This window comes from Perca fluviatilis, chromosome 22, assembly GCF_010015445.1.
Source record: "Perca fluviatilis chromosome 22, GENO_Pfluv_1.0, whole genome shotgun sequence".
NCBI classification, from domain to species: Eukaryota; Metazoa; Chordata; class Actinopteri; order Perciformes; family Percidae; genus Perca; species Perca fluviatilis.
The window spans coordinates 5788249-5805368 of record NC_053133.1 but is presented as its reverse complement, the minus strand read 5'-3'; the positions used below and the strand labels follow the sequence as shown (position 1 = coordinate 5805368).

The 17120-nt window shown below is 45.5% G+C and overlaps 1 protein-coding gene across 1 annotated transcript in view; it reads right to left on the bottom strand.

Moving 5' to 3' along the window:
- reck (reversion-inducing-cysteine-rich protein with kazal motifs) overlaps positions 1-17120 on the bottom strand; it is a 66747-nt gene that overhangs the window by 12259 nt on the left and 37368 nt on the right. Inside the window, exons 8-19 of the mRNA XM_039790206.1 lie at positions 15866-16063; positions 14344-14608; positions 12069-12242; positions 11063-11275; positions 8197-8333; positions 7172-7315; positions 6856-7044; positions 5815-5928; positions 4727-4898; positions 3534-3723; positions 1913-2123; positions 1739-1812 (exon numbers count right to left, since the gene is read on the bottom strand). Of these exons, the coding sequence (XP_039646140.1) occupies positions 1739-1812; positions 1913-2123; positions 3534-3723; positions 4727-4898; positions 5815-5928; positions 6856-7044; positions 7172-7315; positions 8197-8333; positions 11063-11275; positions 12069-12242; positions 14344-14608; positions 15866-16063 (2081 nt within the window). The remainder of the gene's footprint in view (positions 1-1738; positions 1813-1912; positions 2124-3533; positions 3724-4726; positions 4899-5814; positions 5929-6855; positions 7045-7171; positions 7316-8196; positions 8334-11062; positions 11276-12068; positions 12243-14343; positions 14609-15865; positions 16064-17120) is intronic.

Below are 17120 nucleotides of genomic sequence, written 5' to 3'. Positions count from 1 at the left end.
TAGGTACTGTCAGGACACACCCTCATACTCTACTTCTGACTGTCTAGTAGTCCTTACCTAGGTACTGTCAGGACACACCCTCATACTCTGCTTCTGACTGGCTAGTAGTCCTTACCTAGGTACTGCGCATGTGCGACTCCCAACAAAGATGGAACAGAAGTGAGATGTCTCACTCTGTAGATAAAACAGAGAGCTCAACACACAGGGTGAAAAGAGGAGCTGCAGCAATGTGCAGTACAACAACAATATGGTGTTTTCTGAAAATGAAACCACATAAACCTATTCTGGTATAACCTCTAAATACAATTATGAACCTGAAAATGAGCATAATATGAGCACTTTAAGCTTCATTCACTTCTGTTCTTCATTTCTTAAGAAGGATTTGAATGAGTTCTACAGAACAATGATATGTTGTTCTAAAGAAATAAATCTTGCAGTGACACAGGACTGTGGTGGTCACACTGGCAACACTGTGAGAGAGTCCGTAATATTAAAATCTGATTATAAATGTTTGTACTCAAAATATTTTTGGTTTGTCCGCAATAAAGAATGAGCAAAAACAATATTATAGTATTTTGAGAATAAAATCATAATATTTTGAGTATTAAGTATTAATACTAGTATTAAGAGGCAGAGAGACACGGACGGCTGAACGCAGCCGTCAACAAAACATGAAAGACTTGATCTGCATATGACCCAGCAGTACACACTATCACTCATATACAATATGTACATATATGTGTGTGTATATAAGTAGATCAGAACCAGAAATATCGTCTTATTTATTTCCTTGTCTTATCGTATCTTCCTTGTGTATCTTACTTCTATTTTATCAGCAGCTAATGTCTCCTGCAGCAGAGGTGTGCTCAGATCACGTCTTTCTAACTCCGCTCCACTTTTTACTTTCCAGACGTGTAGTCTTCAACCGACGCTAACTCAAGTGACATCACTGGAGGACATTTATCAGACACAGTCACACAGCTCCCTCTGGACACACTAAAGGCTTTTCTCACTCCCCAACACCTAGGAACACGTTTGTGTGCGAGTTCCTCCCTAAGAGCAAACAACCACAAATCCTAAAGTTTGATTTTAAAGTGAATAAGGAAAAAAAAAAAAAAAAACAGGGGTTTTTGGGGGGGGATACCACCAAAATTTTTAGGGTTTTTGCCAGGGGCAAACCAACCACCTTTGTTTTTGGCGTGTCAGGCTTTAAAGACCTGTCTTACACACACACACACACACACACACACACACACACACACACACACACACACACACACACACTATCTTTGTGGGGACCCGTCATTGACATAATGCATTCCCTAGCCCCTTACCCTAACCTTAACCCTCACAACTAAATGCCTAACCTTAACCCTTACCCTAACCCTAACCCTAACCCTAATTCTATCCCTAATCCTAAAACCAAGTCTTCACCCTCAAACAGCCCTTTAAACTTGTGGGGTCCAGCATTTTGGCCCCACAAAGCTGTCGGGACCCCACAAGTATACTGTATTCCCGGTTTTTGGACCCATCAAATGTAACTAAACAAGAACACACATGCGCACACACACACACACACACACACACACACACACACACACACACACACACACACACACACACACACACACACACACACACACACACACACACACACACACACACACACACACAGTAGACAGGGGACTCCCCCCAGCGGTCAGCATCTGTAATTACACCTGAGACAGAATGTGTGTACCTTAGAGAACGTGTTGATCTGCTCTTTGTTCCAGAGGATCTGCAGCATGCTGGCACAGATAGGACAGCAGGCTCCTGGACAGAGGTCAGAGGTCACGCTGGGTTACTTCAACACATTCTCCACAAACTGATGCTGCGAACATGTCATCCGTCATGTGTGGGAACATTTACTGACCAGGGGGGGTGACGGGCTGGCAGCCCGGGGTGGACAGAGCTGGACAGGGAATCACACTGCACGCAGAGTCGGGAGCCACGTCAGACATGGCCCCCACAGCGTGGCAGGGGCCCTCGTAGTCCACGGCCACGCGGTCAGAGAAGGCCTCACACACCGTGTTGTAGGTTTCACCGTTATGGCCACAGACCTGCCGAGGCTTCCGACAGGCATCCTGAGGACAGAGCACACCCAGCACATCAGCACATTTACATACATATACACATTTTAATATGGTTGTTCCATGTTTTCCCTCATTGACCTTATTCTGTCTTGGTGACTCTGAGCTTTTCCACTAGTACAACCATGAGGCCAAACTAACAGTGTTTGATATGTAGGAGTCAGAATGGAAAGTCTAAAGCCCGGGACACACAGGGCCGATAATCAGCCGTTGGACAGTCTGGCGAGGTCGGTGACTCGAGTCTGAGGAGCTGTCGGCCTTTATTTTGGCCGACCTGACATGTTCAGTCGGAGGCAGGGCAGTCGGGACTCACCCGGAAATGGCGAGCGGAATGAGCGTGACCAGAGTCTCTCAAAATCTGAGGAAAATCTTTTAAACTGACCTTTGTTGATCTGAAATGAAGACAGATTCAGCAACTGCACGGCCTATTTCTCGCTTAAAATGTTCTCAGAAACATGTGTCAGTGAACTATTTTAATACAATATGTGATTGTATTCTGAATGGCCGCCATGACAGTCTGGCTTTGAATTTCCGGAGAAAACAAACCCATGTGACGTGTTCGTCCAATCAGCTGCCGGTTTTCATTTCTTGGGCAACAATACAGAGTAGCGCTGCCTGCTGCTATTGAGACGTATTACGTTTCTCAAGTCGGTGTCGCCTCAGTGTGTTCCGAGGCAGTTATTTGGACCTCGGGGACCCGACTGATCATCTCGTCTGGCTTTTCTGCCGAGGGTCGGCCGTCTGGTTGGTGTGTACCGGCTTTATAGCCTTGCTTTCACAACAAGTCCACTTGCACAGTAAGATACTTTCTCCCCTCATCCTTGTGTATGTGTAAGGTTTTAAACTTGTGCTATCTTTCTTTGTTTGCTTTTTGTTGTTGACATGTGAAGCAATTTGTGCATTATTTGCATGAAAGGTGCTTTTTCAGTCAAATTCATTAATTTATTCATTCATTCATTCAACTCCACTGTACAAAAGCAATGGACAAAACAAAAAACATTCAATATTTGTTAGAGCTTTAGCAGTAGATAGGTTACATTTTTGGCAAACTACCAAGGGTTGATCTTCTGAGGAGCATGAATGTGATCGGTACATCTGGATATTCCTTGTATACCAATGCTGGAACACTATTCTAAATCTCAGAGCATTATGGTTGTAGTTGTAAAGATGAGGGAGGTAGTTGTGTGCACATCCCATCCTGTAGGCCAGCAGCAGGACAACAGGGGAATCTGTCCGTTGTCCAGACACTAGTGATGTGAAGCATCTTCTTTATTTTCTGAGCCCACTAGATTTTTTTTCAAACGCTTTCTCTCAGTGGCACCATCAGGTTAGTGCATGCTCTGTCAGCAGCAGCAGCAGCAGCAGCTAGGTGAGCAGTGAGTGTGTCTCCAGGTGTGATCCTACCTGGCAGTGGCCCATGTAGGCCAGGCTCTTCCCGGCCTGCTGCAGCTGGCACGGACTAGCGTGGAGCAGGCCGTCGGTGTCACAGGCCGGCTCCACGCTGCTCTTATCACAGGCCGCGGGCCGGCCGACACACTCGTGCTGCGGGCAGTCGGACCAGTCGCTCAGGCACACACGGTACTTTGGGATGCACCTGGAACACACACACACACACACACACACACACACACACACACACACACACACACACACACATATGCATTTATATGTCGGTCCTTACAGAGGAGAAGCTCTCGCTCTACTAACAGTTCACACTCAGGAAGTAACCTGCTCTGCTCCACTCATTAGTGTGTGTGTGTGTGTGTGTGTGTGTGTGTGTGTGTGTGTGTGTGTGTGTGTGTGTGTGTGTAGTGTTTGGACACTGCTTTGGCTTTTTCTTTTGAACACTGTCACTGAAGCGCAACCCTTCCTGCTTCACGTTAAAGGTATCAAATGAATGTACAAATATTAACGGTGTGGAGCCTTTCACAATGTTTGTGTGAGTGCACACAAGGATGCACCCTCCTGCCAATCATCCCACGCTATTCCACCAGTCGACAAAAAAAAAGAAAGAAATTGTATTCAAGAATCAGTTTTGCAAACGTTTGTTGAAACCTAACTCACACATTAGAGACAGTGTGAGTGTGAGGCATTCTGCCCTTTGAGGTGCCAGAAAGCTTTTAATGTTAAACATCCGAGCAGGTGTGACTGAAGGAAAGTCCAAGTGACCGGAATGATTTAGTGAGTAAAACATCTGTAGTAAGTAGACAATGAGTTAATATTATTGTTATATATCTGTTAAACAGGGAGACATCTTACTACTGTTCCTACATCTTACATTATGATAGATTAGACTTTATTCTACAAAGGTAACAGGTGTACAAATGCAGACATACTGTATGTACATTTGAGATTTTTACATTATTTATTGTTTTTACCCTCTCTTCTATTCCTTTTCTACACTTTGGTGTATTAGTACAGCCACATTACATTGCACTTACATCATTTACCTGTGTGTGTTACACATACACAAATCCTTAAAAAAAGATGATGATGATGTGTGAATGAATTGGAGGAACCTGAAACACCAACTAAGAAAGAGCGATGGAAGAAGAGAGGCAGAAGTGTGGATGAGTGTGAGCAGCAGCTGCTCCTACCTCTGGTTTCTCTGGCAGGGTTTGCCAGCGCAGGGGTTACTGAGGCGGCACAGGCCGAACACAAACTGGTGGTCCTTGAAGCCCATACAGCGAGCCACACAGGCGCTGGGATAAGTCCGCCCGTTAGAGGCACACACTGGGACGAAGCGGTCTGGACACCCACAGGGAAGGCCTGGAAGGGGACAGCGGGGATCAGCTGGAGCTACAAGATGCTTTAGCTTTAAAGTGCTCATATTATGCTTTTTGGCTTTTTCCCTTTCCTTTATTGTGTTATATATCTTTTTTGTGCACGTTATAGGTTTACAAAGTGAAAAAGCCCAAAGCCCCCCCCCCCAAAGGGACTTACCATCTCCAACAGAAACCACTGTTCACAAACTGCTCCAAACAGCTCTGTTGTAGTCCAGCCTTTACTTCAGAGACAGACGTGGTCACTTTGTAACACACGTTATAATGCTCGCCTAGCTGCTAGCGTGGCACGCCCTCATACTCTGCTTCTGACTGGCTAGTAGTCCTTACCTAGGTACTGTCAGGGCACGCCCTCATACTCTGCTTCTGACTGGCTAGTAGTCCTTACCTAGGTACTGTCAGGGCACGCCCTCATACTCTGCTTGACTGGCTAGTAGTCCTTACCTAGGTACTGTCAGGGCACGCCCTCATACTCTGCTTCTGACTGGCTAGTAGTCCTTACCTAGGTACTGTCAGGGCCCGCCCTCATACTCTGCTTCTGACTGGCTAGTAGTCCTTACCTAGGTACTGTCAGGGCACGCCCTCATACTCTGCTTCTGACTGGCTAGTAGTCCTTACCTAGGTACTGAGCATGTGCGACTCCCAACAAAGATGGAACAGAAGTGTAATGCCTCACTCTGTAGCTAAAACAGAGAGCTCAACACACAGGGTGAAAAGAGGAGCTGCAGCAATGTGCAGTACAACAAAAATATGGTGTTTTCTGAAAATTAAACCATGTAAACCTATTCTGATATAACCTCTAAATACAATTATGAACCTGAAAATGAGCATAATATGAGCACTTTAAAGGAAAATAGTCCGGACACACACACACACACACACACACACACACACACACACACCGGTAAAGTGTCTGCGGTCCTGGTCAGAGCTGAGGCATTCTCTAGTGGAGCAGATGGCGTCCCCACCGAAGCAGGAACAGGTGTGGCAGTCCATCCTGAAAGATGTCCCGTGGCCTGGAGACAACAACACGTCCACATGTCAGCCGCATGCTTCTGTTAGAAAGCTGACCTGTACAGAGCAGCAGGGCCAGTGTCTGACGCTTGATTCTATGAAAGCATGAGGGATACTTCAGGGAAACCTCAGGGAGTCGTGTCCCACTGTGAGTCCATGCAACTTCTGCTCTCAGTGCAAATATCACTCACATCAAATTATAAGTGGCAAAGATATGATGACAACGCTGATCTAAGTAGTAATACGGAAGTGCGTGTAAATTGAGCAAAAATGGACAACTAATGTCAGCCAAAGTCTGTCCTTTTAATATACAGTATATACAGTATCTCACAAAAGTGAGTACACCCCTCACATTTTAGTACATATTTCATTATATCTTTTAATGGGACAACACTGAAGAAATTACACTTTGCTACAATGTAAAGTATGAAGTGTACAGCTTGTATAACAGTGTAAATCCTCAAAATAACTCAACACACAGCCATTAATGTCTAATCCACTGGCTACAAAAGTGAGTACACCCCTATGTTAAATTCCCATAGAGACAGGAAGATGTTTATTTTTAAAGGCCAGTTATTTCATGGATCCAGGATACTATGCATCCTGATAAAGTTCCCCACATCATACCATACACTTCACCATACCTAGAGATTGGCATGGTTTTATGTCAGTTAGCCTAATAGCTGCTTTGATTTGCATTGAGAGATGATTTTATGGAAAGTACCCCAACGTGTAGTTACATTTTTTGAAAGGTTCACGTCAGGCTACGGCGTAGAGTCCAGCGTAGGTTTGTGTCTCCACGTGCCTACGTGCGTAGCAACAGCGTAGACTTTACGCAGAAGTATAAATCAGCCTTAAGACCCTCTGTTGTCTCTTAGGGACCTGTGGTAACTATTTGGACATGCAGACAAACATGAGGGGCGTCTTACTCTTCCTCTGTCCTCCTACGATGCAGGGCTTGCTGGTGTCCACACAGGGCATGTCCAGACAGTTCTCCAGACGCCCACTGGGACCACAGCTGCACACCTCGTGACACCCGGAAGGACCGGCACGCGTTGGAACCTGGATACGAGCGTCCTGCTGCACCAGAAACTCTGAGGCCTCGCCCAGTTTGCAGCCTGAAGACACACACACACACACACACACACACACACACACACACACAAACACAGACACACACACGCACACAGTGAGCATGGGTGCGATGCTGCAGACACTGTGCAGCGGTGTAGCAGCGACTCGTACCTGGCACGCAGAGGTGCGGCTGACAGCTGAGCTCATCCAGGCAGCCCTTCCTGTTCACCTGGCATAAGTGGTTGCTGGGGCAGGGGTTGGGGTTGCATGGATGGAGGACCTCATCCACGATGCTGTTGCCTAGGGAACTGGGGGCTGGAGGGAGAGTGTGACGGGGCAGGGGAGGAGGGGATGGGCCGATATGGGAACGTAGACAAGACCGTCAGATCAGATCGGAGAGTATTTAATGTTGGGGATAATGCTGTATTCTTGCTGTTCTGAGTTGTACTTTCATGGTTGAATGCATATAATTCATATTAACTGCATAAAATGTAATTAAAAATATAACATATATATATATATATATATATATATATATATATATATATATATATATATATATATATATATATATATATATATATATATATTAGAGCTGGGCAATATATTGATATTATATCGATATCGTGATATGAGACTAGATATCGTCTTAGATTTTGGATATCGTAATATCGTAATATGACATAAGTGTTGTCTTTTCCTGGTTTTAAAGGCTGCATTACAGTAAAGTGATGTCATTTTATGAACTTACCAGACTGTTTTAGCTGTTCTATTATTTGCCTTTGCCCACTTAGTTATTATATCCATATTACTGATGATTATTCATCAAAAATGTCATTGTGTAAATATTTTGTGAAAGCACCAATAGTCAACACTACAGTATCATTGCGGTATCGATATCGAGGTATTTGGTCAAAAATATCGTGTTATTTGATTTTCTCCATATCGCCCAGCCCTAATATATATATATATATATATATATAAATAAAATATATATATATATGATATATTGTCAGCTGCAGTGGTGTTCTGCCTCCTGGTGGCCACGGATCTATTCATTTACTTTTGAAGGCCTTAAAGCAGTATGGTTATCAAATCTTCTGTGGACTTCTGTGGGATTCAAATTTCTTTTGCAGTAACAACACCATATCTTGTTGATCTAAAAGTGCACCAGAGATTTTTGCCTGCTGACTCACTGAGGTATCTGTGGAGGGGGATGCAGCGTTCCGGGTCGTCAATGGGCGACAGCAGCTCACAGATCCTCTCTGGAGTCTGTCCTTCATGGAAACGCTTCTTGTCCCCACACTGGGTCAGGATGTCCACACAATCTGACCTGAGGACAAACAAGAGACAAACAAGAGGTGACTAAAACGGAAACAAATCTGTAAGAGGCGATCAACAGAAAGTGGTCGTGTGTAACAGGTTGGTGGAGAGGACGAGGGCTGGGAGCTGGACCGGGTGCTCTGGTCTGCACCTGGAGGTGAACCTTCTGCAGCGAGCGTCCATCAGTGCTAATGTCCTGTGCTGCCTCTCGTCTTGATGCTGGCTTTAATCTACAAGATGGAAACTCTGTGGTACCTGTGCATTCATGGATACATTGCAAACACAAATTTCTAATATGTAATTCGTAAAAAGAAATGTATGGAGACCAGTTACTAAAATGTAAACACACGTAGGCGTAGAGCTGGGCAATATATCGATATTATATCGATATCGTGATATGAGACTAGATATCGTCTTAGATTTTGGATATTGTAATATTGTAATATGGCACAAGTGTTGTCTTTTCCTGGTTTTAAAGGCTGCATTACAGTAAAGTGATGTACTTTTCTGAACTTACCAGACTGTTCTAGCTGTTCTTTTATTTGCATGTACCCACTTAGTCATTATATCCACATTACTGATGATTATTTATCTAAAAATCTCATTGTGTTAATATTTTGTGAACGCACCAATAGTCAACACTACAGTATCAAGGTATATCGCCCAGCCCTACGTATGTGTGTATAAGTCCCAACCTGCAGCTGACACAGCAGCCCAGTGGTTTGATTTTGTCCTGCTGCTTATATGTTGGTGTTAGCAACATCTACCAGATAAGCAAACCATGTTTGACTTCCGCACTTTTCACACAAAAGTCAAATTTTACAGAGCTGATAAAAAAAAAGGAAAGAAAGTAGAAGGACAAGCAGCTCTTTGCAACTCAGAGATGAACAATACAGGAACACCAGGAGGTATTTGTGGCTGAATATTTTGGGGTGGGGGTGAAAAAGGACCAGTGCAGTTACGCCCCCGAGACAATAACTCCAGTCTGACCGGGGCTGACCTTCTGTTGTTTTGCTGTCAGAGTACATCTTGATAACCGGCATCAGAGCTTTAGAATAACGATGAATGCAGAACAACAATTACTGTTAGTATAGACCCCTGTGTGTGACAAGTCCACACATCTGTCACTGTTGGTTCAGGCTGTTCTCATGGTATGTATTACTGTCAACCTGAGGTTTGCTGTGAGTCAGCCCCTCCAGTGTCTGCAGTGATTAGGACCGGAGCACCTAGAATAAGAGCAGGAGGTCAGGGTGGTCTATAGGTCCCATAACACACTGCTGTATTTTAAGCCAAACCAATCTTTTTTTCTAATTTTACAAGTGCTCATATTATGCTTTTTGGCTTTTTCCCTTTCCTTTATTGTGTTATATATCTTTTTTGTGCTCGTTATAGGTTTACAAAGTGAAAAAGCCCAAAGTCCCCCCCAAAGGGACTTACCATCTCCAACAGAAACCACTGTTCACCAACTGCTCCAAACAGCTCTATTGTAGTCCAGCCTTTACTTCAGAGACAAACGTGGTCACTTTGTAACACACGTTATAATGCTCGCCTAGCTGCTAGCGTGGCACGCCCTCATACTCTGCTTCTGACTGGCTAGTAGTCCTTACCTAGCTACTGTCAGGGCGACCCTCATACTCTGGCTTCTGACTGCTAGTAGTCCTTACCTAGCTACTGTCAGGGCACGCCCTCATACTCTGCTTCTGACTGGCTAGTAGTCCTTACCTAGGTACTGTCAGGGCACGCCCTCATACTCTGCTTCTGACTGGCTAGTAGTCCTTACCTAGGTACTGTCAGGGCACGCCCTCATACTCTGCTTCTGACTGGCTAGTAGTCCTTACCTAGCTACTGTCAGGGCACGCCCTCATACTCTGCTTCTGACTGGCTAGTTGTCCTTACCTAGGTACTGAGCATGTGCGACTCCCAACAAAGATGGAACAGAAGTGAGATGCTTCACTCTGTAGCTAAAACAGAGAGCTCAACACACAGGGTGAAAAGAGGAGCTGCAGCAATGTGCAGTACAACAAAAGTATGGTGTTTTTTGAAAATGAAACCATGTACACCTATTCTGATATAACCTCTAAATACAATTATGAACCTGAAAATCAGCATAATATGGGCACTTTAAGGATAAGTCACTCCGGTGCTGCCAGAAATTCTGCCTTATTTCCTTTTTTTTCGGCCAGATGTCCGTTACCTTCCTCTTTCTTTGTGTTGGCGTTCTAACCTCTGGTGGATTTCTGAGGACTATGGTTAACTGCTCCTCAGATCTCTGCAGGGTAAATCCAGACAGCTAGCTAGACTATCTGTCCAATCTGAGTTTTCTGTTGCACGACTAAAACTACTTTTGAACGTACACATGTTCCACCAAAACAAGTTCCTTCCTGAGGCTATTTTGCAGCGGCACCGTGGCTCTGTGCAGTGCTTAGCACCGCCCAGGACGATTGTGATTGGTTTAAAGAAATGACAATAAACCAGAGCACATTTTTCTCCCATCCAGGAATGCTGTGTGGACTAGCCAGACCCTCCTCCGCAGTGCTGTGGAGGAAGGTCTGGCAAAGCGAAACTAATGGAACGGTCATAATTGCTAAGATATCTAGGAATCTGTTGATGAGAATATACGCAGATTGGGTATAGGTCAACTGAAGTTTCCCTGCACAGTTGTCCTCCTGCTCATGTTCACCCTGTTGCGAGTCACTACGGAGTAGTAACTGGTCACCTGCAGGGTGGTAGCGGACCTACTTGCATATGACGCTCCCTCTGGACTTGCTGTGGCAGGGTTTGATCTGCAGGGAGCAGGCCACGGCCTTCCACATGTCCGGCAGACACTTCCTGATGTCCAACACAGGGATGTTCATGAACGGCATCTTGATCGTCCCATTGGACCACAGCTTGATGTCGTTCATGGCGCCCTGGTCTGACTGGATGTTACAGCTGCGGAACAGCTCTGTGGGCCTGTGGACAGAGACACACAGCGGTGATTGGACAAAAATGCAAAGTGAAAGCACACCTAGAAAGCTAAACATACGGTATACCAAACTATTTAACAATGCAAGCTGGGGATTGTATCTTTGTAACACTGTGTGCTCAGAGGGAGTCCCTCTGCATAATGTGAGGGTTGTTTTCCTCTTCCACTGCACCAGGAAGTGTCTTTGATGTCTGATTGGTGGGTTTGGTCTCAAGTGAGTCAGCTAATTGGTGGTTTAAAAGGAGAAGGTTCCAGGCAGCAGCTTGGGTGTGGTTCATCATTTACTCCTGATGGGTGGATGCTTTGTTTATCTTGCAGCAGCCGTGTGTGTGTGTGTGTGTGTGTGTGTGTGTGTGTGTGTGTGTGTGTGTGTGTGTGTCTGTGGGTTGTAAAACCCTGCATCCTTTACTTTATTTAAGCCCAGCATGGTCAACAGTGTATTTTTCTCTCAAACCCAAACTAAATGTGGCATCCACTGACTCTCAGTGATGGAGGATGGCGGTCCCAGCAGCTCAGTCGGGGCTGCTGCAGCTCATACAATCAGGCTCCTTATCTTCTTTTCAAAAAAAGATCCAAAGCAGACTGTATGAATCCTCACAGTGAACCGTGACTCCTGTTCACTGATACAGCTCTAGCAGCCCGGACTCAGGCTGTCTGAGGGGCCCTGCTGTGTGTTCTGTGAATATAGATAGTTCGTAGGTGTTTGGACCAACATGAGAAGGACTACATGTCAGAGGTTCCCCCTGCTGGCAGACGGAGAGAGCAGCTGGGGGGTCTGACCTGTTGTTGAAGTTGGTGCAGTAGGCCAGGTCTTTGCAGCCCAGCTGGCACGGCTCTCTGACGTCAGCCAGGCAGTTGATGAGCTCTGTCTCCACCGGGTTGTACTCACAGAGCTGGTCAAAGTCCTGCCACGTCTGGCTGCCCCAGTTAGTGCTGATCTCCTGACACATGTCCCTGTGAGAGCAGAGCACAGTCTGGTCAGAGTCTGGGGTTAGTGTTAGAGCAGTGTGTGTACCTGTTGGGTTAGTGTTAGAGCAGTGTGTGTACCTGCAGAGTGATATGTTGAGGTTAGGGTAGAGCAGTGTGTGTACCTGCAGAGTGATATGTTGGGTTAGTGTTAGAGCAGTGTGTGTACCTGCAGAGTGATATGTTGAGGTTAGGGTAGAGCAGTGTGTGTACCTGCAGAGTGATGTGGTTAGTACGGTAGAGCAGTGTGTGTACCTGCAGAGTGATGTGTTGGGTTACGGTAGAGCAGTGTGTGTACCTGCAGAGTGATGTGTTGGGTTAGTGTTAGAGCAGTGTGTGTACCTGCAGAGTGATATGTTGGGTTAGTGTTAGAGCAGTGTGTGTACCTGCAGAGTGATGTGTTGGGTTAGTGTTAGAGCAGTGTGTGTACCTGCAGAGTGATATGTTGAGGTTAGTGTTAGAGCAGTGTGTGTACCTGCAGAGTGATATGTTGGGTTAGTGTTAGAGCAGTGTGTGTACCTGCAGAGTGATATGTTGGGTTAGTGTTAGAGCAGTGTGTGTACCTGCAGAGTGATGTGTTGGGTTAGTGTTAGAGCAGTGTGTGTACCTGCAGAGTGATGTGTTGGGTTAGGGTAGAGCAGTGTGTGTACCTGCAGAGTGATGTGTTGGGTTAGGGTAGAGCAGTGTGTATCCTGCAGAGTGATATGTTGAGGTTAGTGTTAGAGCAGTGTATATTCCTGCAGAGTGATATGTTGGGTTAGGGTATAAAAATGTGTGTACCTGCAGAGTGATGTGTTGGGTTAGTGTTAGAGCAGTGTGTGTACCTGCAGAGTGATGTGTTGGGTTAGTGTTAGAGCAGTGTGTGTACCTGCAGAGTGATGTGTTGGGTTAGTGTTAGAGCAGTGTGTGTACCTGCAGAGTGATATGTTGGGTTAGTGTTAGAGCAGTGTGTGTACCTGCAGAGTGATATGTTGGGTTAGTGTTAGAGCAGTGTGTGTACCTGCAGAGTGATGTGTTGGGTTAGTGTTAGAGCAGTGTGTGTACCTGCAGAGTGATATGTTGAGGTTAGGGTAGAGCAGTGTGTGTACCTGCAGAGTGATATGTTGAGGTTAGGGTAGAGCAGTGTGTGTACCTGCAGAGTGATATGTTGAGGTTAGGGTAGAGCAGTGTGTGTACCTGCAGAGTGATATGTTGAGGTTAGGGTAGAGCAGTGTGTGTACCTGCAGAGTGATGTGTTGGGTTAGGTAGAGCAGTGTGTGTACCTGCAGAGTGATGTGGTTAGTTAGGTAGTATGTGTGTGTACCTGCAGAGTGATGTGTTGGGTTAGTGTTAGAGCAGTGTGTGTACCTGCAGAGTGATATGTTGAGGTTAGGGTAGAGCAGTGTGTGTACCTGCAGAGTGATATGTTAGGTTAGGGTAGAGCAGTGTGTGTACCTGCAGAGTGATATGTTGGTTGGGTTAGGAGCAGTGTGTGTACCTGCAGAGTGATATGTTGGGTTAGTGTTAGAGCAGTGTGTGTACCTGCAGAGTGATATGTTGGGTTAGTGTTAGAGCAGTGTGTGTACCTGCAGAGTGATGTGTTGGGTTAGTGTTAGAGCAGTGTGTGTACCTGCAGAGTGATATGTTGAGGTTAGGTTAGAGCAGTGTGTGTACCTGCAGAGTGATATGTTGGGTTAGGGTAGAGCAGTGTGTGTACCTGCAGAGTGATATGTTGGGTTAGTGTTAGAGCAGTGTGTGTACCTGCAGAGTGATATGTTGAGGTTAGGGTAGAGCAGTGTGTGTACCTGCAGAGTGATATGTTGAGGTTAGGGTAGAGCAGTGTGTGTACCTGCAGAGTGATATGTTGAGGTTAGGGTAGAGCAGTGTGTGTACCTGCAGAGTGATATGTTGAGGTTAGGGTAGAGCAGTGTGTGTACCTGCAGAGTGATGTGTTGGGTTAGGGTAGAGCAGTGTGTGTACCTGCAGAGTGATGTGTTGGGTTAGGGTAGAGCAGTGTGTGTACCTGCAGAGTGATGTGTTGGGTTAGGGTAGAGCAGTGTGTGTACCTGCAGAGTGATATGTTGAGGTTAGGGTAGAGCAGCGTATGTACCTGCAGACCGATGTGTTCGCTTTGGAGCAGCAGTGCAGCTTGGCACAGTCCATCTTGGCGGGGTGGGCGGGCTCCTCTTCAGGTGGGGAGGGAGGGTGGGCGCTGCCCAGGAAGCACTGCCACATGGGTTCCTGAGGGAGAGGCTGGGAGCCACACTCGTCGATCAAACCCTCCATGATCTCATGTTCGGTGCTCATGGTGCGAAGGATTCGCCGGCACGCCTCCTGGCAGTGGGTGGCCTCTGCCCGGTCACAGCAGTACAGACCTGTGAGCAAAGTGTACTCCATCAGGATATGTATGGCTCTATGGGTCATCACAGATGGACTGACAGAACATGGCATGAAAAAGGATCTGTAGGATGTCTGAATGGATGCGCCACACCACAGGCAAACAAATATGACTTCCCATAAATACCATCATCTCAGCGTGGCAAGTGAGCTGGCCAGCAATGTACGCTACAACAGAGACTTTCTCTTACAACTGAGCTCCTACGCAGGCGATTGGAATCATACCCTATGTAAACATACTTAAGGAGATGACAAGAACTTTCAACGGCAAGGAACACAAGAGATAAATCAAACCACTTTCGGTGGAGTTCAAGCCGCTCCCTTCCTGTCGTAGATATAGATATCCTAATGTCAGAACAAACCGGTGGAAAAAAACTCATTCATTCCTATGGCAATAACCCAATTAAATAAGATGTAGGGAGGGGTATGACTGAAGGAATATATGTGAAGTAATGTGCAGTAGTTTTATTTATTTATGACATTGTGCAATATACTCCTTTTACTGTATTCTATTTATTGATGTGTGTATGTTATGTGTTAGATAAATAGTGCTGTAGATGTCTGGTTCAATGTTTGTGTTGTGGATTATGTGTCTATATGCCTGTACTGTACAACAAACTCTCGGGGACATTAACGTTTTCTAAGTTTTCTAAGTCTAAGTCATAAACACTGAAGATGTGTTTAAAAGTAGACTCAAGTAAAAACCTGTGTCCAGAGCCCTCTGATGCACTATGGTGCCTTTTATGGGCTGGCTGCTGAGGACTGTTTACCCTGAAGCCACAGTATAGATTTCATTAATTTCCATTTAACTCATGTATCTTTCATCTTATAATTTATATTTGTTTCACAAATACTTTGATTGCAAAGAGATATTTAAAATGTGATGACTGCTGCTGGCTGTTAAATGAACACTGGATACTGTTCTGTGTGTTCAACTAAACTCACAAACTGTATATCTTATACCTATGTATATATACTGTATATACAGTAAACATACTTTATCATATACCTTATATAAAAATATGCTGGACATCTGCACAGCAGTAGTGCATTTACTATAGAACAGTACATTGGGGAGAAAGTGTGAGAGTGAATCTGTGTGAATGACGTTTGTGCAGCAGCTTTCAAGCTAAAGTATCCATACGATCCACAATCGGTGGAGTGGTTCATGCTTTGTGCGGCGCAAACAACAGTCCTCTCCATAGTACTGGAAGAAAGGCAGCGATACCACTTACTGTCGATGGGGCTGCGTATGGGGTAGGACTTGGTGAAGTTGTCGACGCAGCTGAGCAGCTGAGCGCTGTGACTCTGACAGTACTCCCTGACAGCGTTGATCTGGGACACGGTGGGGGTCGAGTCGGTCCTGAAGATGGCCTGGCAGTACTCCCTGCAGGTGGTGTGACGCCCTGAATAGCTGCAGCATGTGGAGCCCACTGCAGGAACACACACACACACACACACACACACAAAAAAAAAACATTTTGGGAAATATCATTACTCACTTTCTGGTAGAGAGTTAGCTCCCTCGCACGGCAGCTGGCTTCTCGTGAAATCACGAGATCACGTGAAAATCGCAGGATCACATATCACACCAAATTCAATCTAGTCAGGCTTGTAGTAATGTGTTTGTGTCTGAACTACCAGCTGACCGAACCAATCAGTGTCCGGGGGGGGAGGAGCTACTGGCAGCTGTGGGTGTGGTTTAGGTGTGTGTGACGAAACAGAGAGGCGACTGTTTGTTCAAAACAACATTAGCGCCTCCTACAGAGTTTAGCGTAGATGCTGCAGTAGCATCAGTTCTACCAGAACTGGAGAGGAATGCTGGTGCTGAAGGCTTTTCTGTGTGGAATCACCACAGTCACCTGCAAGGTACTTTTTGAAAACACTTTCCAATGACGGCTTCTCAGATAGTTCTGTGTAATAAACCATGTGATGCGTCAAGAGTAAGATGAAAAGGTTGACACTCTCATGGGTGACTATTAATATTACCGTAAATGTCAAACTGTTCCTTTAAGAGAACCATCAGAAGCTTCTTTGCAGGAAGCATGAGAGACCTTATACTTCACTATACTCGCCATTCCCGACCTGCCTGCCTGTGACGTCATGGGAACTATTTATACTTCACTAGTTGCAGTCTTCTTCTGAACAGAGGTGTTGCAACTGAGGAAAGGCTACCGACTTTGCTCTTTCTACGGACTAGAAGAAGAAGAAAAAGGTAAACAATGGCAGAACTGGCAGCAGCAGCATTGCCGTCAATGTCAACAGTGGCTAAGATGATATTGGAGTCAACGGATGAGGAAGAACAGCTGCTTTTGAGCCTGCTTGCAAAGAAACGAAGAAAAAGAAGGTGGAATGTTCGTCCTTTGAATAACGGCAGACATAAATACGGTGAGTCCAATATCCTCGTGAAACAAATGAGGACGATAGACAAAGAGTAGCACTTTGAATACTTCAGAATGTCTGCACAACGATTCGATGACCTACTTGGTC